The 25,590-nt window shown below is 42.9% G+C and overlaps 1 protein-coding gene across 20 annotated transcripts in view; it reads right to left on the reverse strand.

Moving 5' to 3' along the window:
- LOC106610942 (bridge-like lipid transfer protein family member 1) overlaps positions 1-25,590 on the reverse strand; it is an 88,116-nt gene that overhangs the window by 8,832 nt on the left and 53,694 nt on the right. For 5 of the 20 annotated variants that reach the window (XM_014210638.3, XM_014210635.3, XM_014210637.3 and 2 more), the window contains 27 exons: positions 24,485-24,720; positions 24,070-24,314; positions 21,470-21,575; positions 21,270-21,367; positions 20,962-21,150; positions 20,702-20,870; positions 20,359-20,570; positions 18,562-18,645; positions 17,408-17,606; positions 17,042-17,101; positions 16,624-16,847; positions 13,434-13,634; positions 12,710-12,840; positions 12,486-12,609; positions 12,248-12,360; positions 12,035-12,125; positions 11,605-11,658; positions 8,591-8,862; positions 8,197-8,412; positions 7,834-8,014; positions 7,457-7,646; positions 4,040-4,201; positions 3,740-3,879; positions 3,364-3,562; positions 3,043-3,246; positions 584-760; positions 233-373 (listed from right to left, as the gene is read on the reverse strand). In XM_014210638.3, coding sequence (XP_014066113.3) covers positions 233-373; positions 584-760; positions 3,043-3,246; positions 3,364-3,562; positions 3,740-3,879; positions 4,040-4,201; positions 7,457-7,646; positions 7,834-8,014; positions 8,197-8,412; positions 8,591-8,862; positions 11,605-11,658; positions 12,035-12,125; positions 12,248-12,360; positions 12,486-12,609; positions 12,710-12,840; positions 13,434-13,634; positions 16,624-16,847; positions 17,042-17,101; positions 17,408-17,606; positions 18,562-18,645; positions 20,359-20,570; positions 20,702-20,870; positions 20,962-21,150; positions 21,270-21,367; positions 21,470-21,575; positions 24,070-24,314; positions 24,485-24,720 — 4,418 coding nt within the window. The remainder of the gene's footprint in view (positions 1-232; positions 374-583; positions 761-3,042; positions 3,247-3,363; positions 3,563-3,739; positions 3,880-4,039; positions 4,202-7,456; positions 7,647-7,833; positions 8,015-8,196; positions 8,413-8,590; positions 8,863-11,604; positions 11,659-12,034; positions 12,126-12,247; positions 12,361-12,485; positions 12,610-12,709; positions 12,841-13,433; positions 13,635-16,623; positions 16,848-17,041; positions 17,102-17,407; positions 17,607-18,561; positions 18,646-20,358; positions 20,571-20,701; positions 20,871-20,961; positions 21,151-21,269; positions 21,368-21,469; positions 21,576-24,069; positions 24,315-24,484; positions 24,721-25,590) is intronic. The other 15 variants (XM_082955695.1, XM_014210648.3, XM_014210647.3 and 12 more) reach the window with 11 other exon arrangements.

A 25,590-nucleotide genomic window follows, 5' to 3' on the forward strand; every position in this document is an offset into this window, starting at 1 on the left:
TATTTGGATTTTTGAGGAGTTTGTAATTCGCGCCACGCCCTATCATTGGATATTGGAGCGGTGTTCCGCTAGCGGAACATCTAGAGGTAAGAGGTTAACAGATTCAGAGAGTGAGAGAAAACAGAGTATCTAGGAAATAAACCCAGTCAGAAGTAAAAATGTTGACAATTTATTACACAAGGAAAATTACACTCTCAGGGCTCAAAGGCCTATCGAGGAGTTGTGTTTCTACCTGTTGGCATGTTGATGGTCTGGTCTCCTAGGAAGAGGCGTCGGGCGATGCTGCGGCGGTACCAGGCTCTGGGGAAGGCCAGGATTTCACTCAGCCTCCGCATGTCATACTTGAAGGAGGCAGAGCCGATGTCACACACAGCTAAGAGCGAGAGAGAGAAAACATTCAAAGTTGGCCAGGAATACCAGTGTCTGTGGATTCAACCATCTTGGCAGGGGAATTGAAATGTCAAAATGGATCAGCTTCATTGTCAAGATATACATGACATTCCCATTTTGAAGACCAAATATTGAGCTCAGGTTAGAGACAGTGTCCCAACCATTAACCCCGTTCCAAGAGCAGATAAGGCACCTGAGATATTGATGAGGGTGGTGTCCATCTTGCCCCCCTTGCCGGGTATAAAACTCTCGATAAAGGTTGGTCCTCCGGTGCGTCTCATTCTGGACAGGCTGACCTTGACAAACTCCAGGTTGATGCTGAGGGAATCCTTCCTCCCAGTCACAGAGGACGGCTCCTCATCCACTGTACCTTAAAGGAAAAAACAGCTATGAAGTGACACTTCATGGCGCTGTTATAATGCTACACATTGAACTGATGGAAGACTGAACAAGCCTGCTGTGAAAGTACACTATCACTATAAGGCATGCTGTACAGCGTAGTTGGTAGTCTTCACTGCAATATAATGCACAGGACTAAACATAGGCTATAGAACAGGGGATAAGGCAGCCGACTGTACCGAGTTCAGACAAGTCTCAAGATGCTTGTGGGGGTCGTACAGCAAAATGAACTATTGTGTTCGTGAGAGTCTCATCTTTCCATAGGGTCCATAATAGTTTGTAGGCCAAACCGTTCGGACGCTACAGACGATTTTGAGAGAAGACAGATTTTCGGGATGTCTCATGATCTGACAAACACTGCTCTAGCTCTGTCACCACAGACGCAGAAGTGCAACATCGGCGGATGCGGTGGATTGAGACACCCGTATCCAATGCAAAAAATATATAGATATCTCTAGTTTAAACTGACAGATTTTTATGGGGATTTTATGATGATAATTACAGTGTCTTCAGAAAGTATTCATATCCCTTGACTTATTCCACATTTGTTGTGTTACAGCCTGAATTTAAAATGTTTAAAAAAAAATGTTTTAAGTTCTCACCCATCTACACACCAAAGTTTGGCTAATTTATTGAAAAAGAAATACAGAAATGGCTCATTCTCACCACTGAGTCAATACATGTTAGAATCACCTTTGGTGGCGACATACAGCTGAGAGTCTTTCTGGGTAAGTCTCTAAAGAGCTTTGCACACCTGGATTGTACAATATTTGCATTTTTTTTTTAATGTATTCTTCCAGCTCTGTCAAGTTGGTTGTTGATCCTTGCTAGACAGCCATTTTCAAGACTTGCCATTGATTTCCAAGACGATTTAAGTCAAAAATGTAACTAGGCCACAGGAAAAGTCAATGTCATCTTGGTAAGCAACTCCAATGTGAATTTGTCTCCCAGTGTGTTGGAAAGCAGACTGAACCAGGTTTTCCTCTAGGATTTTGCCTGAGCTTAGATCTATTCCGTTTCTTTTTATCTTAAAAAAACTCCCTAGTCCTTGCCGATGACAAGCATACCCATAACATGATGCAGCCACCACCATGCTTGAAAATATGAAGAGTGGCACTCAGTAATGTGTTATGTTGGATTGGCCCCAAACATAAGAGTTTGTACTCAGGACATAAAGTTCATTTATTTAGATTATTTTGTTGTTGTAGTTTTACTTTATTGCAAACAGGATGCGTGTTTTAGATTTTTTTTTTTCATTCTGTACATGGTTCCTTCTTTTCACTCTGTCATTTAGGTTAGTAGTGTAGAGTAACTACAATGTTGTTGATCCATCCTCAATTTTCTCCCATCACAGCCTTTCAACTCTAACTGTTTTAAAGCCACCATTGGCATCATGGTGAAATCCCTGAGCGGTTTCCTTCCTCTCCGGCAACTGAGTTAGGAAGGATGCCTGTGTCTTTGTAGTGACTGGATGTATTGATACATCAACCAAAGAGTAATTAATAACTTCACCATGCTTAAAGGGATATTTAATGTCTTTTATTTATCTACGAATAGGTTGCCTCCTTTGCAAGGCATTGCAAAACCTGCCTGGTCTTTGTGGTTGAATTTGTGTTTGAAAGTCACTGCTCGACTGAGGGACCTTACAGATAATTGTATGTGTGGGGTACATAGATGCTGTAGTCAAAAAGCATGTTAAACACTATTATTGCACACAGAGTGAGTAACTTACACAGAGTGTAACTTATTATGTGACTTGTTAAGCACATTTTTTACTCCTGAAGTTATTTATGCTTGCCATAACAAAGGGGTTGAATACTTATTGACTCAAGACATTTGTGCTTTTCATTTTTTATGAATTCTAAAAAAATTCTAAAAACATATTTCCACTGAAATTCTTGGGTATTGTGTGTAGGCCAGTGACACAAAATCTCAATTTGATTAATTTTAAATTTAGGCTGTAACAACAAAATGTGGACAAAGTCAAGGGGTGTGGATACTTTCTGAAGGCACTGTCTATATTTTTGGGGGATTTTAGTTTTAGGTAAATAAATAATAAAAATCACTAGGAATTCAGTTAAGAAAGTTTCATTAAAAAAAATCTGTTCCCAAGTATTACCATGAATAAATAAGGAAACCCGGCCATCCAATCCAAACCCCCTCCCCCCAAAAAACATTCAAATTGCTATAGAATATTAGAATATACATGAGAAATGTTAAAGTTCAGAAACTTTCCGCTACACTTTTCCATACCTAGAGGTCCTGGGCCTGGTGCCTGCCCTGTGACAGCAGATTTCTGTTTCCCTGCCCCGTAAGGGTGGAACACGTAGAGGGAGAAGTCTGACATGCAGGCAGTGAAGCTGAGCCCTGAGGAGTTGCTGGGGGGGGTGGTGAGGTCTGACTGGCTGCTGCTGTGATGGGTCCGGCCCAGAGGGCTACCCAGAGATGGAGAGGGACCTGGAGGTTAGATCAAAGAGGTTTTATTATGGACCAGATAGGCTGAGAAAACAACATTCATCCACTCACACACCTAGAAGGTGCTTTACAGGTGCATTGGAGTGTTGCTATCTATACCTCCTTTGCCAGGGGGTGGTTTGAGGATGTGTTGGCTCGGGGGGGTGGAGGAGGGTGTATGTGGGCCGTCGGTAGGTTGGGTGCTGGATGGGATCTCCAGTTCACCGCGATTAGAGGAGAATACCAGGTCTAGAGATGGCAGTTTCAGCATACACTCCACTCTGGACATGGGCAAGCAGCTGAAGCGGATCTGAGAGGGCTAGAGACATTGAGTCAGATTAGAATAGAATTTTGAAAACGTCATTACATTGAGTGTGGTGTCTCAGGGATTGGACATTATGACAGCAAAACATACTCATATTGTACAATAGAGAACAGAGTGACATGAACTGAGCTATGGGGGCCACAGTAAGGTGGGCAGACGGAGGTAGGTTACCTGTACTCTGACATAAACCACCACGTCCACAGGAAAGGAGGAGTAGGCAGAGGTGGATGAGGACACCAGGGATGTGGTGGACTCCTCCAGGGGCTCCACTGGATCAAACTGGCCTAAGTCCTCCTCCTGGGAGTTCAGATCTGAGACACACAGAGACAAAAAGGGGTCAGCTTTGAGCAACGGTTTTGTAAGTTGTTGATGTTTCAGGTCCAGCAAACATTTATGGATTTTTTGTACAATTAAAATCCAAAGAGGTGAGGTGAACAGGTGATGTATTTGCAATGGAATGACCCAACATACCAGTATAGTTCCTTTCCACCGGTGTGATGGGAATGGTCTCCAAGGCTTTCTCCAGGAAGTCCAGAAGACAAGGGCTTATGACCATCTCTTCTGGGAGGGTCTGGAGGGCCACCCAGGCATACAGCTTGGCTGTCTTCACCCCACAACTGCCCTTGCCTTTGGCTGCAGGGGAGACATGATCGGAGTTTGGACAGGGTCACACAAGGCTTCACTACACCCACCAACATTGGTAAGAGAGTGAAAACAAAGTGAAACAGATATATTGGGACAGATTTAACAAATGTTTTTCCACTCCCAAGGAAATGAAACAAAAAAAAGGTAAGAAATAAGACCTTGTGCTTTCATTTACTTTTTGGGTCTACATGTTACAGTGTCAAGAAAAAGTATGTGAACCCTTTGGAAATACCTGGATTTCTGCATAAATTGGTCATACATTTTGATCTGATCTTCATCTAGGTCACAACAATATACAAACAGTCTGCTTAAACTAACAAAAAACAATTATACGTTTTCATGTCTTTATTGAACACACAGTGTAAACAGTCACAGTGCAGGGTGGGAAAAGTATGTGAACCCTTGGATTTAATAACTGGTTGACCCTCCATTGGCAACAATAACCTCAACCAAACGTTTTCTGTAGTTGCGGGTCAGACCTGCAAAATGGTCAGGAACAATTTTGGATCATTCCTCTTTACAAAACTGTTTCAGTTCAGCAATATTCTTGGGATGTCTGGTGTGAACTGCTCTCGAGGTCATGCCACAACATCTCAATCGGATTGAGGTCAGGACTCTGACTGGGCCACTCCAGAAGGAGTATTTTCTTCTGTTGAAGCCATTCTGTTGTTGATTTACTTTTGTGTTTTGGGTCATTGTCCTGTTGCCTCACCCAACTTCTGTTGAGCTTCAATTGGAGGACAGATAGCCTAACATCCTCCTGCAAAATGTCTCGATAAACTTGGGAATTCATTTTTCTGTTGATAATAGCAAGCTGTCCAGGCCCTGAGGCAGCAAAGCAGCCCAAACCATGATGCTCCCGCCACCATACTTTACAGTTGGGATGAGGTTTTGATGTTAGTGTGCTGTGCCTTTTTTTCCTGTAAGTCTTTAGCTGACACTCTAGGATTAGAGATTAACCTCATTGAGCATTCTGCGTTGTGCTCTTGCAGTCATCTTTGCAGGACGGCCACTCCTAGGGAGAATAGCAACAGTACTGAACTTTCTCCATTTATAGACAATTTGTTTTACTGTGGACTGATGAACATCAAGACTTTGAGATACTTTTGTAACCCTTTTCAGCTTTATGCAAGTCAACAATTCTTAAGTCTTCTGAGATGTCTTTTGTTCGAGGCATGGTTCCCATCACGTCTCATTGATTGGACTCCAGGTCAGCTGACTCCAGTTAGCTTTTGGAAAAGTCATTAGCCTAGGGGTTCACATACTTTTCCCAACCTACACCGTGAATGTTTAACCTGTTATGGCTAGGGGGCAGCATTTTCACGGCTGGATAAAAAACGTACCCGATTTAATCTGGTTACTACTCCTGCCCAGTAAATAGAATATGCATATAATTATTGGCTTTGGATAGAAAACACTCCAAAGTTTCTAAAACTGTTTGAATGGTGTCTGTGAGTATAACAGAACTCAAATGACAGGTCAAAACCTGAGAGATTCCTTTACAGGAAGTGGCCTGTCTGACCATTTCTTGAACTTCTTTGCCATCTCTATCTTTTACAAAGGATCTCTGCTCTAACGTGACACTTCCTACGTCTTCCATAGACGCTCAGAGCCCGGGAAAAAACAGAATGTCGTCATCCCAGCCCCAGGCTGAAACACATTATCGCCTTTCTCAAGTGGCCGATCAAGGGACTGTGGGCTTAGGCGCGTGCCCTGGCCGCCCCCGTCTTTGTGATTTTTCCTCTGTTTGCCGAAAAGGAGATTCCCGGTCGGAATATTATCGCTTTTTTACGAGATAAATTGCATAAAAATTGATTTTAAACAGCGGTTGACATGCTTCGAAGTACGGTAATGGAATATTTAGAATTTTTTTGTCACGAATTGCGCCATGCGCACAACCCTGATTTACCATTTCGGATAGTGTCTGGGACGCACGAACAAAACGCCGCTATTCGGATATAACGATGGATTATTTTGGACCAAACCAACATTTGTTATTGAAGTAGCAGTCCTGGGAGTGCATTCTGACAAAGACAACAAAAGGTAATCAAACTTTTATAATAGTAAATCTGATATTGGTGAGTGCTAAACTTGCCGGGTGTCTAAATAGCTAGCCCGTGATGGCTGGGCTATGTACTTAGAATATTGCAAAATGTGCTTTCACCAAAAAGCTATTTTAAAATCGGACATAGAGTGCATAGAGGAGTTCTGTATCTATAATTCTTTAAATAATTGTTATGCTTTTTGTGAACGTTTATCGTGAGTAATTGAGTAAATTGTTAGCAAATTCCCCGGAAGTTTGCGGGGGGTATGCTAGTTCTGAACGTCACATGCTAATGTAAAAAGCTGTTTTTTGATATAAATATGAACTTGATTGAACAAAACATGCATGTATTGTATAACATAATGTCCTAGGAGTGTCATCTGATGAAGATCATCAAAAGGTTAGTGCTGCATTTAGCTGTCTTCTGGGTTTTTGTGACATTATATGCTAGCTTGAAAAATGGGTGTCTGATTATTTCTGGCTTGGTACTCTGCTGACATAATCTAATGTTTTGCTTTCGCTGTAAAGCCTTTTTGAAATCGGACAGTGTGGTTAGATAAAGGAGAGTCTTGTCTTTAAAATGCTGTGAAATAGTCATATGTTTGAAAAATTGAAGTTTTTGTATTTTTGAGGAATTTGTAATTCGCACCACGCCTATCATTGGATATTGGAGCAGGTGTTCCGCTAGCGGAACGTCTAGATGTAAGTTAAATTATGTATTCAATATAGACAAGACAAATACAATAATTTGTGTGTTAGTAGTTTAAGCACACTATGTTTGTCTATTGTTGTGACTTAGCTAAAAGATTAGATAAAATTTGATGACCAATTTATTCAGAAATCCAGGTAATCCCAAAGGGTTCACATACTTTTTCTTGCCACTGTATGTTTTCTTTCCTCTGGAGAATAACTTTGCAACAGTGTTTAGTAAAACAGCCACTCTGCGTCTATCCACCCACCCACTAAGTGTTTGAAACGGAATGAAATCAAACCGGATCTTAAAACATTCCAACACAGAAATCACCAGCGTCTTCAACATTCACAGATCAAAGCCTTGGAAAGACTGATTGAGCATGCATTAGATTTTAATGGGTGGGTTGATTAAGGATGCCTATGGGCACGATGGAGACGTGGCGCTCTACTGCGGGTCAACACAGAAGGCGAAAGGGCATGCAGGTAATGATGAGAGCTCTCAGTACCTGATGGTAGAGGTGGGGATGGGGGAGGAAGGAGCGAGTTAGTCTTGCTTTGGCCAGCATTGGGAGGGTTGTGAGGGCCGCTATCATTCATACCATACAGCTTGGATTCTTTGGAGAGGGTGCGGGGGAGGGAGGATCCGCGCGAGGCATCAGGCGACTCAGTCTTTATGGTCTTGGAGTTGTAGTGCAACTGGGGTTGGAGGAAATTGAAAAATGGTTTTGCATGAGAATAGTTGAACTCTTAGGTCATCAACGGCAATATAGTTCCTACCATTTAATGAATCCAATTGATGGGTCATCGTTTAAACTCATTATTTACACCATTCCATAGATAGAGGGAAACAAAACAGTATTGGCCTGAAAGCAAAATAACTGACCTTGACATCTACTCCCGGAATGTAAAAGACAGTGGTCTCCAGGTCACTGGATTTGGTCTGCAGAGAGGAGGGCACCTTCTTCCCGGCCAGGAGGTGGGTGGTGGAGGTATAGGCGGGCTGGAGCTTCTTCTTCTTGGGTGGAGATTCCTGGTCCAGACTCCTGGAGCTGCGGTCACAACTCCTACAGTACAGGAGGAGTAGGAACACTTTGGTTACATAGCATTCTTTGACTAAGAAACTTTGGTAACACTTTACTTAAAGCCTGCAGGTATAATGCTTTATAACTTGACTAGATTATAATAAGGCATAGGTCTCTCTATATATCAAAATAGTTAGAAGATCCCTAGGGTTCAGGTGCCGTACCTTCTGAAGGAGACATCCTCGTTCTCCGGTTGCTGGGTAGTGGGGTGCAGGACACACTTGCCGCTGTCAATCTCCACGCGCACGTCCAGCTCAAAGTCGATGTTCCTCTCGGTGACCGAGCTCATGAGGCTGCGGTTGGTGGGCGTGCTGGGCCAGCGCTCGCTGAACAGCTGGCTGACGGCGGCGAAGCCCGATGGTTTCCTGTGTGGTGGTTGGCTGTGAAACAGAGAGGAAAGCAGGGTCATTAGGGGTTCAGCAGGCACAAAAACAGAAGGAATAAAATAATTAATAGTTTGAATTATTATCCTCCATTGAGCATGCTTTTTAGTCCAAGAGTTGGCTTAACCTGGGTCCAAGAAACAGGCCAAATAAACAGTAATGAGAGAGGACTCACACAGGCCTCCTGTAGTAGCAGGAAGGCCTCTCGCGGTCAAACTCTTCTTCCTTGTCTGAATCCTCTGAGGAAGAGGAGGAGAGCTCGTCGCGGCGCATGTCGTCGTGCTGGAAGGGAATGCCAGGTGAAAAGACGGCAGGGGTGGCAGGGGCGCTGAACACTGAGTGGGGCCCTTCGCTAATGGATGGGAAATTATGAAGGTGATGAAGATGAGGATGGGGTCGCTCATCAATGGTGATAGACAACAGATCCATTTCTGTCTCCTCCGGAAACTTCAGCAGAGGACAGATGGGAGGTGTTGAGAGGGGGACAGTTAGACTCAACATTTTTCGGTGATATAAACTCTGTAGCAGATAGCATCCTGCTCAAAGGAACTGTATGCACGTGTAGTACTAATTAATTTATCAGGATTGTGGATAGAAAATTGTCATAACCAATCTACTCTAACTTAGCATATATACATACAGTACCAGTCAAGTGTTTGGACACACACTCATTCAAGGGTTTTTCTTTATTTTGACTATTTTCTTCATTGTAGAATAATTGTGAAGACATCAAAACTAGGAAATAACACATATGGACTCATGTAGTAACCAAAAAAGTGTTAAATAAATAAATAAATATATATATATATATATGATATTCTTCAAAGTCGCCACACTTTGCACACTCTTGGCATTCTCTCAACCAGCTTCACCTGGAATGCTTTTCCAACAGTCTTGAAGGAGTTCCCACATATGCTAAGCACTTGTTGGCTGCTTTTCCTTCACTCTGCGTGCCAACTCATCCCAAACCATCTCAATTGGATTGAGGTCGGGTGATTGTGGGGGCCAGGTCATCTGATGCAGCACCATCACTCCCCTTACACAGCCTGGAGGTGTGTTCTGGGTCATTGTCCTGTTGATAAACAAATGATAGTCCCACTAAGCGCAAATCAGATGGGATGAAGTATCACTGCAGTATGCTGTGGTAGCCATGCTGGTTAAGTGTGCCTTGAATTCTAAATAAAAATCACTGACAGTGTCAACAGCAAAGCACCCCCACACCTCCTCCTCCATGCTTCACAGTGGGAATCACACATGCGGAGATCATCCGTTCACCTACTCTGCGTCTCACAAAGACAAGGCGGTTGGAACCAAAAAACTCAAATTTGGCCACAGACAAAAGGACAGATTTCCACCGGTCTAATGTCCATTGCCTGTGTTTCTTGGCCCAAGCAAGTCTCTTATTATTATTGGTGTCCTTTTGTAGTGATTTCTTTGCATTAATTCAACCATGAAGGCCTGATTCACGCAGTCTCCTCTGAACAGTTGCTGTTGAGATGTGTCTGTTACTTGAACTCCGAAGCAATTATTTGGGCTGCAATCTGAGGTGCAGTTAACTCTAATGAACTTATCCTCTGTGGCAGAGGTAACTCTGGGTCTTCCTTTCTGATGGCGGTCCTCATGAGAGCCAGTTTCATCATAGCGCTTGATGTTTTTTGCGACTGAAGACACTTAAAGTTCTTGAAATTTTCCAGATTGACTGACCTTTATGTCTTGCTTTTTTGAGCCGTTATTGCCATAATATGGACTTGGTATTTTACCAAATAGGTCTATCTTCTATATACCAACCCTACCTTGTCACAACACAACTGATTGGCTCAAACGCATTAGGAAGGAAAGAAATTCCACAAATTACCTTTTAACAAGGCACACCTGTTAATTGAAATGCATTCTTTGAGAGAATGCAAAGAGTGTGCAAAGCTGTCAAGGCAAAGGGTGGCTACTTTGAAGAACCTCAAATATACACTTTTTTGGTTACTACATGAGTCCATATGTGTCATTTCATAGTTTCATAGTATTTCATGTCTTCACTATTATTCTACAATGTAGAAAATTGTAAAAAAAATAAAGAAACCCTGGAATGAGTAGGTGTGTCCAAACATTTGACTGGTACCGCACGCACACACACAAACATGGCCAATGTCATGGCTATTGCTAGATGTAATATATATTACTAGGGGATACAATGTCCTGTAATACAGGTTGCTATGTGCGTTACGTTTTTCTCCCCACAGGAGGCTCAGAGATCGTGCAATGCTCTGGGAGAGGACATAGGAGAGAGATACAGAGTGAGAGATAAAGAGGATGAAGATGAGGATGTTAGGATGAAGACACCTGCAGGTGCAGGTGAAGCTGCAGAACAACATCTGGTTTCAGGACAGTGGATAAAACTGACAAACTCCCAAAACAGAAGACATTACAAGCCCTCACAAAAGACAGTATTAGTCATAAACAACCAACTAAGACAGAAAGAAAACTCAATGCCACCTCTAGTCACGGCTTTGATGCACACTTATTAAGAGGTTGGCCAACCTAAAGGTTTACAGTTTTAGGCTCAAACTATACAACCTAAGGTTTTGAAGTTGGCCATGCATAGCTGCTGTGGTTAGGAAAAGACATCTGTGGTTGAAGGAAGTTGATTAGGAACAACATGGAATTCCATTACAGGATGGGAAGGTGTGAATCAATTGTAATATTCAAATATAATTTTAACCACTTAGTACCTACATGCATGGCATACGATGCATGTATACTACCACGCACATGCATAGTCTATCCATATCTACGTAGCAGCAAAATATTGTCAATGACGTAGCTGTAGCAATGCAGTGAATAAATCATTTTCTTTGTAACACATAACCAGAGGCAACGGCTTGTTGAAAGCCTTGTTATTCCGAGCATATTATTCCCTACAGTTGCTATTAGAGTTGTATTTTGAATGCGTAAAATTATTAACTAAAGTTAACTTGACTAGCTCATCTCTAGCTATTATAGATGGCAAGGAATGACTCAAACCAAGATATGACAATCAAGCATTGATTGATAGTTCTAGCCTATATCTCACCATCCTGTTTGGAATGTCCACGTTTTCAGTTTTAACCAATTTATTAGAAGAAAGGAGAAAAATAAATCTGGTTATTTTGGGATTTTAATTTGTTCGGGATAGTTTTTGGGGGGTTTTACAAATACCTTGAAGACTTCTCCTGGACTGACCGGTCGGTTTGTAGAGTCCTGATTATTAATCTTCAGTTGAACAGAAAGAGAACAATAGAATCCATCCAGAAAATGAAAGTATGGCATGTTCAGGATGGGATTTTGCGCTCAAAAAGGCACACTTAACTCTCCCTCAAGGTACAAGCAAGCGAAAAAGCTAGCTTCCGCTGACATAGAGCGTTTCCACAATGTTTAGACACACACACAGTCAAGAGGCCTGTCACAGTGACAAACAAACAAGGACATGGAGGATTAAATGATGCCATAACTCAGGGATGCACATCTCCAGTTCTCTTCAGCTGCTGTACAACTGCCATCTTGGAGAATCCTACTGTTTACAGCCCTATCTCAGGGTCTACATGGTAATAGCTACCATGAAGACTATTGTGGTCTTTCTATACACTACCATGTCCTGGATGTTGAAGGTGACTCTCGGTCCTGGGGAGGACGCATCAACTCTGATGTCCGGTAAGTCATCAACATCTCCTATTCTGGAACTGAAAGGGAAATAAGAATAATAACAATCCAACCCATTGGAAATTCAATTCACTTCTTGAATTCCTGATTGACCCCACGACTGCTAGGTTCCGGCTGCAAGCGAGGATTTCTCTTCCAGTACCTTTGGCGTTCAATCCTTTTGAGTGGAGGCCTCCCTGCTGCTGTAGAGATGCTCTTGGAACGGTTATAGCTGGGTTTGTATCCCAGACCCCACTTGTCCTTCAGAGACGCAGCCTGGTAGAGAAGCAAGATCAGGGCTCATCAGTCATGGTGTCCTTTCCATTTCAGCTCAGGTTAATTACATTTTACACCGGAAAATGCCAGTTGAATAAAGGGTGGTATTAAATGCGTTGACTCACCCTCATGCTGGAGCGTCGTAGTTTCTTGCGCACGTCTCTCCTGATGTCGTTGACGGCCACAGACTCCAGCTGCTGGTAGCGCTGGATCTCCTGGTTGATTGTGCCTTCACTCGCTCCCAGTTTCCTGTTGAAGGGTGGGGAAGGAAAACATGATTGATCCTTGTTTAAGGTGATAAAATATACAACATGAGGTTATAATTGCATTTGACAGGAAGAACTCTTACTTGAGGTCATCAATGACTTTGGCCTGCTCATTCAGCTCTCTGATGTCCACTATTCTTTTGTTTAACTTCCCCCTTCTGGGATCCAAGATCTGGTTGCCCACTGCCGCCTGCCGCCTGAGGTCTATGGTCTCCTGTGGAGTATAGAGGACAAATGACACCCTGTAATTCACATATTACACCACAGAATGTTTGGTTATTTATATAACCTAGATTACACTAACATGAAATAACCTGAATTAGATTACACCTCCACCAACCTGGGTTACTGTATTACACCACAAAAAAAAGTATTAAACCAAGCATGAATTATTACACCGAAGTTACATAGCTCACCACCGAATCCACATTTTATACTCACACCAATAATCAAGTTATACACACACATAAACAGCAGAGAAATACACAAAATGGAAGTCACCATCACCATAATCCTTGAGACCAATTGATGACCCAATTCTCAGATAAGGAAGTAAATCACAACATGTGTAACCAGGTGACAAGGGAACCATAAGTGCTTAAACCCCACAAAGTCAATTGCTAAGTGATAGAATTTTGTTTGCCCTCTGAGATTACCACATTTCATGGTGTAACTTAGCAATTGAAATCTATTCTGCAGCTTGAAACATGGACGACAGACACTTAATGCCACCCTAAACGTGATTGTGGGGCCCAGTAGATAGGAGACTAGAGGGTAGGGCAGTTGAGAATGGGCTACAGTACATACACATCCCCAGGATATGGGTCTGGGAGCCCTGGCCCTGTTCCCTCTGGACTGGGGAGGAGAATAGTCGCTTAGGTAGTCAGCTGGTACCGAGACGCTCTGGACACTGGGGCTTTTCAGGCCCAGGATGGTGTTTACTAGCCGCTTCCTGAACGTGAGCCTGGGACTGAGCCTTGGGCTGCTGCACTCTCCCTCAGTGCTCCCCTGTAAGCAATGGTAAGGATACACCCAAGGCAAGGTTCAACTGGGTGCATGGACTTAGGCAGCTTGGATAGCTTTTAGCGCTGTCACAGTGGCTGGAAGGGGTTGACGTGGCTTGAACAGATATACAAAGCCTTAACACTCACAGTGCATTTTTACATTTTTGACACAGACTTAGGGTTTCTACACCCACACAGAGCTACAATAATCTCTTACACAAACAGTCTTCTAAACCGTCTCGTGGTTGTACTGCAATAGAATCACAGGTATTAGCAAACTCTAACAGGGTATTAACACACTCAGAATTATGCAACAATTCCAACGATTTTACGGAGTTACAGTTCATATAAGCAAAATCAGTCAATTGAAATAAATAAATTAAACCATGGATTTCATGATTGGAATACAGATATGCATCTGTTGGTCACAGATACACTATATATACAAAAGTATGTAGACACCCCTTCAAATTGGTGGATTTGGCCATTTCAGGCACACCTGTTGCTGACAGAAGTATAATCGAGTACACAGCCATGCAATCTCCATAAACAAACATTGACAGTAGAATGGCCTTACTGAAGAGCTCAGTGACATTCAACGTGGCACTGTCATAGGATGCCATCTTTCCAACGAGTCAGTTTGTCAAATTTCTGTCCTGCTAGAGCTGCCCTGGTCACCTGTAAGTGCTTTTATGGTGAAGTGGAAAAGTCTAGGCGCAACAACAGCTCAGCCGCAAAGTGGTAGGCCACACAAGCTCACAGAACTGGACCGGCAAGTGCTGAAGCGCGTACAAATCTTCTGTCCTCGGTTGCAAGACTCACTACCGAGTTCCAAACTGCTTCTGGAAGCAATGTCAGGAGTTTCATGAAATGGTTTTCCATGGCCGAGCAGTCGCAAACAAGCCTAAGATCACCATGCGCAATGCCAAGCATCGGCTGGAGTGGTGTAAAGCTCACCGCCATTGGACTCTGGAACAGTGGAAACGCGTTCTCTGGAGTGATTCACCATCTGGCAGTCCGACAGACGAATGGATTTGGCTGATGTCAGGAGAACACTACCTGCCCCAATGCATTTGTAAAGTTTGGTCGGAGGAGGAATAATGGTCTGGGGCTTTTTTTTCTTCCATGGTTCGGACTAGGCCCCTTAGTTCCAGTGAATGGAAATCTTAACGCTACAGCATACAATGACATTCTTGACAATTTTGTGGCAAGTTTGGAGAAGGCCATTTCCTGTTTCAGCATGACAATGCCCCCGTGCACAAAGCGAGGTCCATACAGAAATGGTTTTTCGAAATCGGTGTGGAAGAATTTGACTGGCCTGCATAGAGCCCTGACCTCAACCCCATTGAACACCTTTCGGATGAATTGGAACGCCGACTGCGAGCCAGGCCTAATCGCCCAACATCAGTGCCCGACCTCACTAATGTTCTTGTGGCTGAATGGAAGCATGTCCCCGCAGCAATGTTCCAACATCTAGTGAAAAGCTTTCCCAGAAGAGTGGAGGCTGTTATAGCAGCAAAGGGGGGACCAACTTCATATTAATGCCCATGATTTTGGAATGAGATGTTTGACGAGCAGGTGTCCACATACTTTTGGTGAAGTAATTGTACCTTAAAAAAAGAAGTTGGGGCGTGGATCAGAAAACCAGTCAGTATCTGGTGTGACCACCATTTGCCTCAAAGCAGCGCGACATCTCATTCGCATAGAGTTGATCAGGCTGTTGATTGTGGCCTGTGGAATGTTGTCCCAGTCCTCTTCAATGGCTGTGCGAAGTTTCTGGATATTGGCAGGAACTGGAACACGCTATCCAACACATCGATCCAGAGCATCCCAAACATGCTGAATGGGTGACATGTCTGGTGAGTATGCAGGCCATGGAAGAACTGGGACATTTTTAGCTTCCAGGAATTGTGTACAAATCCTTGCGACATGGGGCCGTGCATTATCATGCTGAAACATGAAGTGATGGCAGCGGATGAATGGCATAACAATGGGCCTCAGGATCTCGTCACTGTACAGTCAAATTGACATCGATAAAATTCAATTGTGTTCATTGTCCGTAGCTTAAGCTTGTCCATACCATAACCCCACCATGGGGAACTCTGTTCAAAGTTGACATCAGCAAACCACTCGCACACACTACGCTGTCTGCCATCTGCCCGCTACAGTTGAAACCAGGATTCATCCGTGACGAGCACACTTTTCCAGTGGCCATCGAAGGTGAGTATATGCCCACTGAAGTCAGTTACGACACTGAACTGCAGTCAGGTCAAGACCCCGGTGAGGACGACGAGCATGTAGATGAGCATCCCTGATATGGTTTCTGACAGTTTTTGCAGAAATTCTTTGGTTGTGCAAACTCATAGTTTCATTAGCTGTCCGGGTGGCTGGTCTCAGATGATCTTGCAGGTGAAGAAGCTGGATGTGGAGGTCCTGGGTTGGCATGGTTACACATGGTCTGCGGTTGTGAGGCTGGTTGGACGTACTGACAAATTCTATAAAACTATGTTGGATGAGGCTTATGGTAGTGCAATGAACATTCAATTCTCTGGCGACAGCTCTGGTGGACATACCTGCAGTCAGCATGGAAATGGCACGCTCCCTCAAAACTTGAGACATCTGTGGCATTGTGTTGTGTGACAAAACTGCTTATTTTAGAGTGGCCTTTTATTGTCCCCAGCAGAAGGTGTACCTATGTAATGATCATGCTGTTTAATCAGCTTCTTGATATGCCACACCTGTCAGGTAGATGGATTATCTTGGCAAAGGAGAAATGCTCACAAACAGGGATGTAAAGAAATTTGTGCACATAATTTGAGAAATAAACTTTTTGTGTGTATGGAAAATGTCTGGGATCTTCCATTTCAGCTCATGAAACATGGGACCAACACTTTACATGTTGTGTTTATATTTTTGTTCAGTGTACAATTCACATGTTCAAAGTGATTTATACAAATATTCAGCATGGTTATCATGTTTAGGCAAAGACTGACCATATGGATGGTGGGCGACATGGTGTCGGCCTCATCCTCATCAGAGTCCACCATGTTGATGGAGTTGAGGTCAGCGATGTCGTCCACGTCCTCCTCGCCCGTCAGCGAGGTCAGCGTGTTGCCCAGGGCGTTGAGCCGCTTGCCGATGTTGGGGTCCATGTGGACATCGATACCACACATCTTCCACAGCACGTTCAGTGCCCAGGTGCCCGCACTGCTGCTTTCTGAGGGTCGTAGAGGGAGAGAGAATATTACTCTACACTAAATCCATCTATCACTCAATACAATACAAAGATCTTGTTCACAGAGAAGTATAAAACAGCTGTGCTGTGTCTTGGATAACAGCTTGACAATGTTCACACTGACCCCTTTCATAATAAACACAAGGTTCGATGTTCATCATCAGTGCAGTACTTACCTGCTGACGGCTGGCCTGTGGTTCTGGAGCACACTTCATATGTGCCATCAGGAACAACACCTACAACAGCAAGACAAACAACATTACATCAAAAAGGGGAACAGCACAGTGTAGGGGACCACACTGCAAGAAGTAGGGCACAAGTAGACCTTAATTAGGGTGGAATATCAAAAGGTATTGGTCCGTTTGATACACAATATTAGGGAAGGTCTTCAGCTTCAACCAATGTAATTTTATCTACTTATTCTTAAACTTCAAAACTCAGCTTTCCCAGGCCCAGCTCTAAATATAGACAAACCTATTTTCATGCTTTTTTCAATCCCAGCCTGCATGTAAAAGTCAACATCTCGCGGTCCAATCACTCACAGGCGTTCATGATCATGTCTCCTCGGATCTCAGGCTTCCAGTCGTCCCAGGACGTCTCAAAGCCCTCGGCGAAGCGGATGCAGAAGTTCTTGAAGTGGCCCTTGCTGACCAGCGACTCAGAGGAGCAAGCGGTGATCAGCGTGCTCTCGATGGTTAGCACCAGGGCCGAGCCCGTGTCAAAGTCAATGCTGTGGTTTGCCTGTAAGAATGGAGGTTTAAAGGTGGAGTAAGATGTTACAGTTAGGCCATCAGATAAGTCTAACACAGGGATAATATTTAGGCTGAAGTGTCAGTCGTTTGTTGGAAATAGTTAAAGGCTTAATGGTAACATTTTATTTGACGGTCTGCCTATAAACACTATTAAATAGTTTGTTAACAATTAAATGAAGTCCCCACACACACACACACACACACACACACACACACACACACACACACACACACACACAGGGTTCACCCCAAATAATGTAAGAGGGGCGTTGCGCCACCTTGTTGTTCGGCTACACCACTATGTAAAAAATGTATTAAATAAAAATAAATTACTTTATTTGTTATATTTGTTATCAAGGCCAGGCACCACACCCTAACAGTATTTTTTTTATTTATTTAGATTGCAGGAAATGGCAGTTAAAAGGTGTTTAAAAATGCACAAACCCCCTTAATAATATAATGGTTTACAAATGGTTAAAAACAATGTAATAATTGTTTATTGGCAGACCCTCAAATAAAGTAGGTTACTGAGAAAAGGAAACGTTCCTGTGTGTAATGTTGAAAAACACATTGCTCCTTGGAAACACCCATTTAGTTGCAGCCTGTTATAAAATGATGCATAGTTGATGCAAGTGTGACATTGTGTGTGCCATAACACTCCATGATACATGAAAACAATAGAATATCTGTGCCAATTGACCATAACGATTTAAGATTCTTGAAACGGTGAGACGTTAAACCAGTCAAACCATTTCAAGTTTAAATGAAGTTATCCCAGTAGTATCAATAAAATGGTTGGTTGTGAACTGCCATAACCTGTTATGTCAGCATTGTGTCAAGACTGCATCATAAACACTAATGACAGGTTGTTACAAGTTAAGCAGTAAGACCACTGAATAACATCACACAAGCGTTCAGAAGAGATTGAATAGGTTGTAGGTTACTTTTCGTGCATATTTTTTCTGGCCTACAGATCGGCTGGCCCCAGCTTCAGAGCGGATGCCTTCGAAACCTGGTGTATGTCCTTTCTATGGAGATAAGGGATAAAATGATAACTTTAACTAACTGGTAGGAGAACTCACCAGGGACAGTGGATGTAGTCATCAAATTCTAACTTTGATTAAGCCCCAATAACGATTTAGATAGATAAGATAGATAAGATAGATAAGATAGATAAGATAGATAGATAGATAGATAGATAGATAGATAGATAGATAGATAGATAGATAGATAGATAGATAGATAGATAGATAGATAGATAGATAGATAGATAGATAGATAGATAGATAGATAGATAGATAGATAGATAGATAGATAGATAGATAGGACATTCACCAAGTCACAAATGCAATCTTTAGCATTTATGAAGACATTTACCTTGGATACATTTTGTAATTTGCTGCTAATGCAAAGGTCACTGTACTGACAAACCTTTCCCCAACATTCCCATGTTTGCTACATTTCCAAGTTTATCAAGGTAGGTCTAATTACATATATACAGCTACATACTACTGCAGAGAGCTATATATATACACACACTGAACAAAAATATAAACGCAACATGTAAAGTCTTGGTTTCATGAGCGGAAATAAAAGATCCCAGAAATGTTCCATACGCACAAAAAGCTTTTTTCTCTCAAATTTTGGGCACTAATTTGTTTACATCCCTGTTAGTGAGCATTTCCCCTTTGCCAAGATAATCCATCCACCTGAAAGGTGTGGCGTATCAAGAAGCTGAATAAACAGCATGATCATTACACAGGTGCACCATGTGGCCACTCTAGAATGTGCAGTTTTGTCACACAACACAATGCCACAGAAGTCTCAAGTTTTGAGGCAGCGTGCAATTGGCTGACTGCAGGAATCTCCACCAGAGCTGTTGCAATAGAATTGAATGTTCATATCTCTACCATAAGCTGCCTCCAACATCGTTTTTGAGAATTTGGCAGCACGCCCAACCAGCCTCACAACTGCACACCACCTGTAACCACACCAGCCTAGGACCACATCCGGCTTCGTCACCTGAGGGATCGTCTCAGACCAGCCACCCGGACAGCTGATGAAACCGAGGAGTATTTCCATCTGTAATAAAGCACTTTCGTGGGGAAAAACTCATACTGACTGTTGTGCCAATGCCTTCCTAACCCCACCCATGGATGGCCCCCTGCCCAGTAATGTGAAATCCATAGGTTAGGGTCTAATGAATTTATTTAAATTGACTGATTTCCTTATTTAGACTAACTCAGTACAATCGTTGAAATTGTTGCGTTTATATTTTTATTCAGTATAGCTAACTATATTTAAAGAAAATAAACGAAGCTCATAAAATTCCACAAATTACTTCTAGTCTATATTCATTATTTTACCTTTCGTGTTTTTATAATTGGTTATGATTCAAATTAAGCATTGTGAGAATGGTTGAGAAAAAAACAAGACAATTTGGATCAGTTCTTTTGGGAATTAAATTACCTATGATTTGATGACTACTCACAGAGAGTGCCACTTTCAGACAAGCATATTTGTTACAATTTAGCTCATATCAATATAAACATACAAACAGTTCTAGGACAGGGTCTGAAACAGAATTGATCTAAGACAAAATGGGTCTAAGTGTAGAGGGTTGGGGTAAAAAAAAATCTCACACCATTTTAACATGCCGCATTGCAAAGGTTTTCTCCTTAAAACATATATGCAATCTTTGGTTGCAAAAATCATTGTTCAGATCATCATTCTCCTCCTACCAGTGAGGTGTTGGTGATGGGCAGACAGATTCCCAGGTCGTTGACGGTGAGCTGCAGGAACAGGGTGCTGAAGGCCTGGGCAGAGGTCTGCTGGATGCCCGGCAGCTTGTCCACCACCTCCTTGGTGGCCATGTGTATGTCTTTGTTCAGTGCCAGACGCTGCTCATTCCAGTTGTCATAGGCCGCCTTGTAGTTCAGCCAGAAGAGTACAGCTGCAATGATAAGGGAAACAGGGATGATGTTTCACTATAACTCCCACTTTCGACAATTTTGTTGGAGGTTATACGATTTAGACATTTTTATTTCGAGAATTAGAAAACGTAGTCTATTATCAAGGCCTGACCTCTGTCAAAAGCCACAGGCTGAGCAAAGACGATTGGCCGGTTGAGTGTAATGAGGACCGCCTCTTTGTCTGAGGAGCCACTAATCTCCTCCTGAAGGGCGTTCCGTAAGCCAATACGAGTGCGGAAGTAGGCCACCTGGTGAAAGTCTGAACCTGCCTCCTCATAAACCTGTGGGAAAAAAAAGGGTTATATCTAACAAAACCTGATTGCAGCAGCCAATAGAAACCAACACAACCTATATTGATTTGCTGTAGCCTACCTGGTGTTTGACTATCTGGCCCAGGGCGAGGTTCAGATCCACTTGGCACTTCCCAAACAGTTTGAGATAGCTGCTGCTGCCACCGGCCTGGGCTTTACACTGGATCCTGTTGGAGAGCTCCAGCTCTATCAGCCCTGTCTCGAAGCGCACCGCTCTCATGGACGGAGTGGTGGCCGTCATCTGGATCCCCTGCAAACCACAAGTGTTCAGGAAAGTCAATTTATTTCATTTTCAAATGATTAGGACACGTGACGATAGGTGGGTATATATGCATGCTGCAGGACTTTTCTTGTTTCTCATACTGGTACCTTAAACATCAGACTGAGTGAGTAAAGCAGAATCTTGGGCTTGTCAGCGTCTGTCGAGATGTCGTGCTCATTCCACAGAGGGATGGGCTGCTCTCCTCCTGCATAGACACAAACAAGCATTTACCTAAAGTGTCTAAGCAAAATACTGAAACACAACATCAACAACTTTCAGTGTTCTTGTGTTATACAGCGGGACAGACCTGATACTTTCTGGATGACCTCGTTGACTTCCTTCATGAAAACCTTCTGCAGGAACACCAGGTGGTTGAGGAGGTCCGTTGTGAGGTTGTGCTCAAAAGAACCAATCTAGGTGAAGGGGGATTGAAATCAATGAAAATAACACAAAGGCCTGCAAATTGAATATGCTCACAATAACCACATTTCAGGGCTCTACAGTGTGACCATTTTACTCACATATGCGCCTAAATATTTTGCTGTGCGACCTGACATTTTTATTTAGGAAAAAGTGTACCTAGAAAAATGAAGGATTCTAGCTTTATTACCGCAAATATTTGTAATTGTTCTCCAAAATTTCTTTGTGTGGGCCTACATTCTTCAACTTAGGTGCACACGTGCTCCTTGTAAAAAAAGGTCAGCTTAGAGCCCTGGCTTTATTGACAATGTTTCGATCCACAAGGATCTTCGTCAGGTCAAACGGACTGAGTGCTCACCACTCCAAATACACTGAGTATACAAAACATTAAGAACACGGGTGTCAAGAACTGCAACTCTGTTAGGTGATTCTTCAAAGTAGCCACCCTTTGCCTTGAGAGCTTTGCACTCTTGGCATTCTCTCAACCAGCTTCACCTGGAATGCTTTTCCAACAGTCTTGAAGGAGTTCCCACATATGCTGAGCACTTGTTGGCTGCTTTTCCTTCACTCTGTGGTCCAACTCATCCCAAACCATCTCAATTGGGTTGAGGTCGGGTGATTTTAGAGGCCAGGTCATGTGATGCAGCACGCCATCATTCCTTCTTGGACAAATAGCCGCTACACAGCCTGGAGGTGTGTTGGGTCATTGTCCTGTTGAAAAACAAATGATAATCCCTCTAAGCGCAAACCAGATGGGATGGCGTATCGCTGCAGAATGCTGTGGTAGCCATGTTGTTTAAGTGTGCCTTTAAAAAAATAAAAAAGTTTGAAAATGTTTTTTTTTTTTTTTATGGCGGTTTTGGAGCAGTGGCTTCTTCCTTGCTGAGCGGCCTTTCAGGCTATGTTGATATAGGACTCATTTTACTGTGTATATAGATACTTTTGTACCCGTTTCCTCCAGCATCTTCGCAAGGTTGATTTGTACTTTTCACACCAAAGTACGTTCATCTCTAGGAGACAGAACGCGTCTCCTTCCTGAGCGGTATGACGGCTGCGTGGTTCCATGGTGTTTATACTTGCGCACTATTGTTTGTACAGATGAACGTGGTACCTTCAGGCGTTTGGAAATTGTTTCTAAGGATGAACCAGACTTGTGGAAGTCTACAATTTATTTTCAGAGGTCTTGGCTGATTTCTTTTGATTTTCCCATGATGTCAAGCAAAGAGGCACTGAGTTGGAAGGTAGGCCTTGAAATACATCCACAGGTACACCTCCAATTAACTCAAATTATGTCAATTAGCCTAATAGAAGCTTCTAAAGCCATGACTTCATTTTCTGGAATTTTCCAAGCTGTTTAAAGGCAGTCAACTTAGTGTATGTAAACTTCTGACCCACTGGAATTGTGATAGTGAATTATAAGTGAAATAATCTGCCTGTAAACAATTGTTGAAAAAATTACTTGTGTCATGCACAAAGTAGATGTCCTAGCCGACTTGCCAAAACTATAGTTTGTTAACAAGAAATTTGTGGATTGGTTGAAAAACGAGTTTTAATGACTAACCTAAGTGTATGTAAACTTCCGACTTCCACTGTATGTATGCATGTACGTACAACATACAGAGTTGCAAAGAAAAAGCCATATGTCAGACTTGCCAATAAAAATAAAAGATCAAGATGGGCAAAAGAACACAGACACTGGACAGAAGAACGAAGCCTAGATGGCCAGCATCCCGGAGTTGCCTCTTCACTGTTGACATTTAGACTGGTGTTTTGCGGGTACTATTTAATGAAGCTGCCAGTTGAGGACTTGTGAGGTGTCTGTTTCTCAAACTAGACACTAATGTACTTGTCCTCTTGCTCAGTTGTGCACCGGGGCCTTTCAGTCCTCTTTCTATTCTGGTTAGAGCCAGTTTGCGCTGTTCTGTGAAGGGAGTAGTACACAGCGTTGTACGAGATCTTCAGTTTCTTGGCCATTTCTCGCATGGAATAGCCTTCATTTCTCAGAACAAGAATAGACTGACGAGTTTTTAGTCTAAAGAAGGCCAGTTTTATTGCTTCTTTAATCAGGACAACAGTTTTCAGCTGTGCTAACAATTGCAAAAGGGTTTTCTAATGATCAATTACCCTTTTAAAATGATCAACTTGGATTAGCTAACACAACGTGCCATTAGAACACAGGAGTGATGGTTAATGATAATCGGCCTCTGTACGACCTATGTAGATATTTCATTAAAAATCAGCCATTTCCAGTTACAATAGTCATTTACAACATTAACAATGTCTACTCTGTATTTCTGATCAATTTGATGTTATTTTAAATGGACAATTTCTTTTGCTTTTCTTTCAAAAACAAGGACATTTCTATGCGACTCCAAACTTTTGAACGGTACAGTATGTATGTATGTATGTATGTATGTATGTATAAAAAGTATAGTCAGGTATAGTCAGCAATACTGGAGCTACTCTACTTGACTGTGGCAGCCTCACCTCAGCCACACAGCGCAGGTAATTCCCCTGGAGGTAGTTGCCCTGCTTCATGGGGATTGGGAAGTCGTCAGTGAAGTCCGAGTGGCCCTCGTGGTCCTCCATGATGTACTCTCCGGACATGGTGACTGGCGGGAGGTTGAGGCTGGCCGAGGGGGGCATGGCGGACATGGTGTCCACCGGAGACACCTTGGACTGAAAACATAGCTTGTGGTTGGGCAGCTCAAACGTGAACCTTGTCTGGGCTCCTGCACAGAGAACAAACAAGGATGAGGAAGTCCAATTGAAGTCAATAACTTTATCAATCAACTCAGAGGAAATTAAGAAAACATTGCCATATCACAAACATAACATCATGTACATACACAGTAATACAAATACAATATCACATTACCTAAGTCAGTTGGTGCTACGCTACCTGTCATGCCGTGGCTCTTCATGCGGCCCATCTTGTACTCAGCCTTGAGGGAGGGCAGCAGGGCCGCTCCTATGGTGATGCCGTCCATCATGGCACTGAACTTGAGGACGATGGGCTTCTTCTCCAGCCCCTCCGGCAGCTGGGGGAACTCGTTGGCCTCCACAGGAGTCTGGTTGATGCTGGACGCCTTGTCAGAGGGTTGAGGGGTGGGAGTGTCCTCCCTGTTGGAGGGTGGCCTACAGAGAAAGGAACATAGTTCGGAATGAAGACAAGTAATTGCTTAGTCCATGAAGGAGATACAGAGGAAAGGAAATTATGGTTTCTTCTCTAAATGTTACGATTCACTGAAGTGCTTTCCTCTCATACAAGATCCTTTTGGTGAGGACCACACTGAGCAAGCAGTTCTGCCTACTCAGCCCCAATTCATGGCCGGGGCGCCCCAAGGAGATACCTATAGATTTCAAATGGGACTCAAAGTATATATATACACAGTGAGGGAAAAAAGTATTTTGATCCCCTGCTGATTTTGTACGTTTGCCCACTTACAAAGAAATGATCAACTATAATTTTAATAGTAGGTTTATTTGAACAGAATCCAGAAAAACGCATGTCAAAAATGTTATAAAATGATTTGCATTTTAATGAGGGAAATAAGTATTTGACCCCTCTGCAAAACAGGATTTAGTACTTGGTGGCAAAACCCTTGTTGGCAATCACAGCGGTCAGATGTTTCTTGTAGTTGGCCACCAGGTTTGCACACATCTCAGGAGGGATTTTGTCCCACTCCTCTTTGCAGATCTTCTCCAAGTCATTAAGGTTTTGAGGCTGATGTTTGGCAACTTGTACCTTTAGCTCCCTCCACAGATTTTCTATGGGATTAAGGTCTGGAGACTGGCTAGGCCACTCCAGGACCTTAATGTGCTTCTTCTTGAGCCACTCCTTTGTTGCCTTGGCCGTGTGTTTTGGGTCATTGTCATGCTGGAATACCCATCCACGACCCATTTTCAATGCCCTGGCTGAGGGAAGGAGGTTCTCACCCAGGATTTGACAGTACATGGCCCCATCCATCGTCCCTTTGATGCAGTGAAGTTGTCCTGTCCCCTTAG

This window comes from Salmo salar, chromosome 09 (assembly GCF_965601325.2).
Source record: "Salmo salar chromosome 09, fSalSal1, whole genome shotgun sequence".
In the NCBI taxonomy this organism is placed as follows: Eukaryota; Metazoa; Chordata; class Actinopteri; order Salmoniformes; family Salmonidae; genus Salmo; species Salmo salar.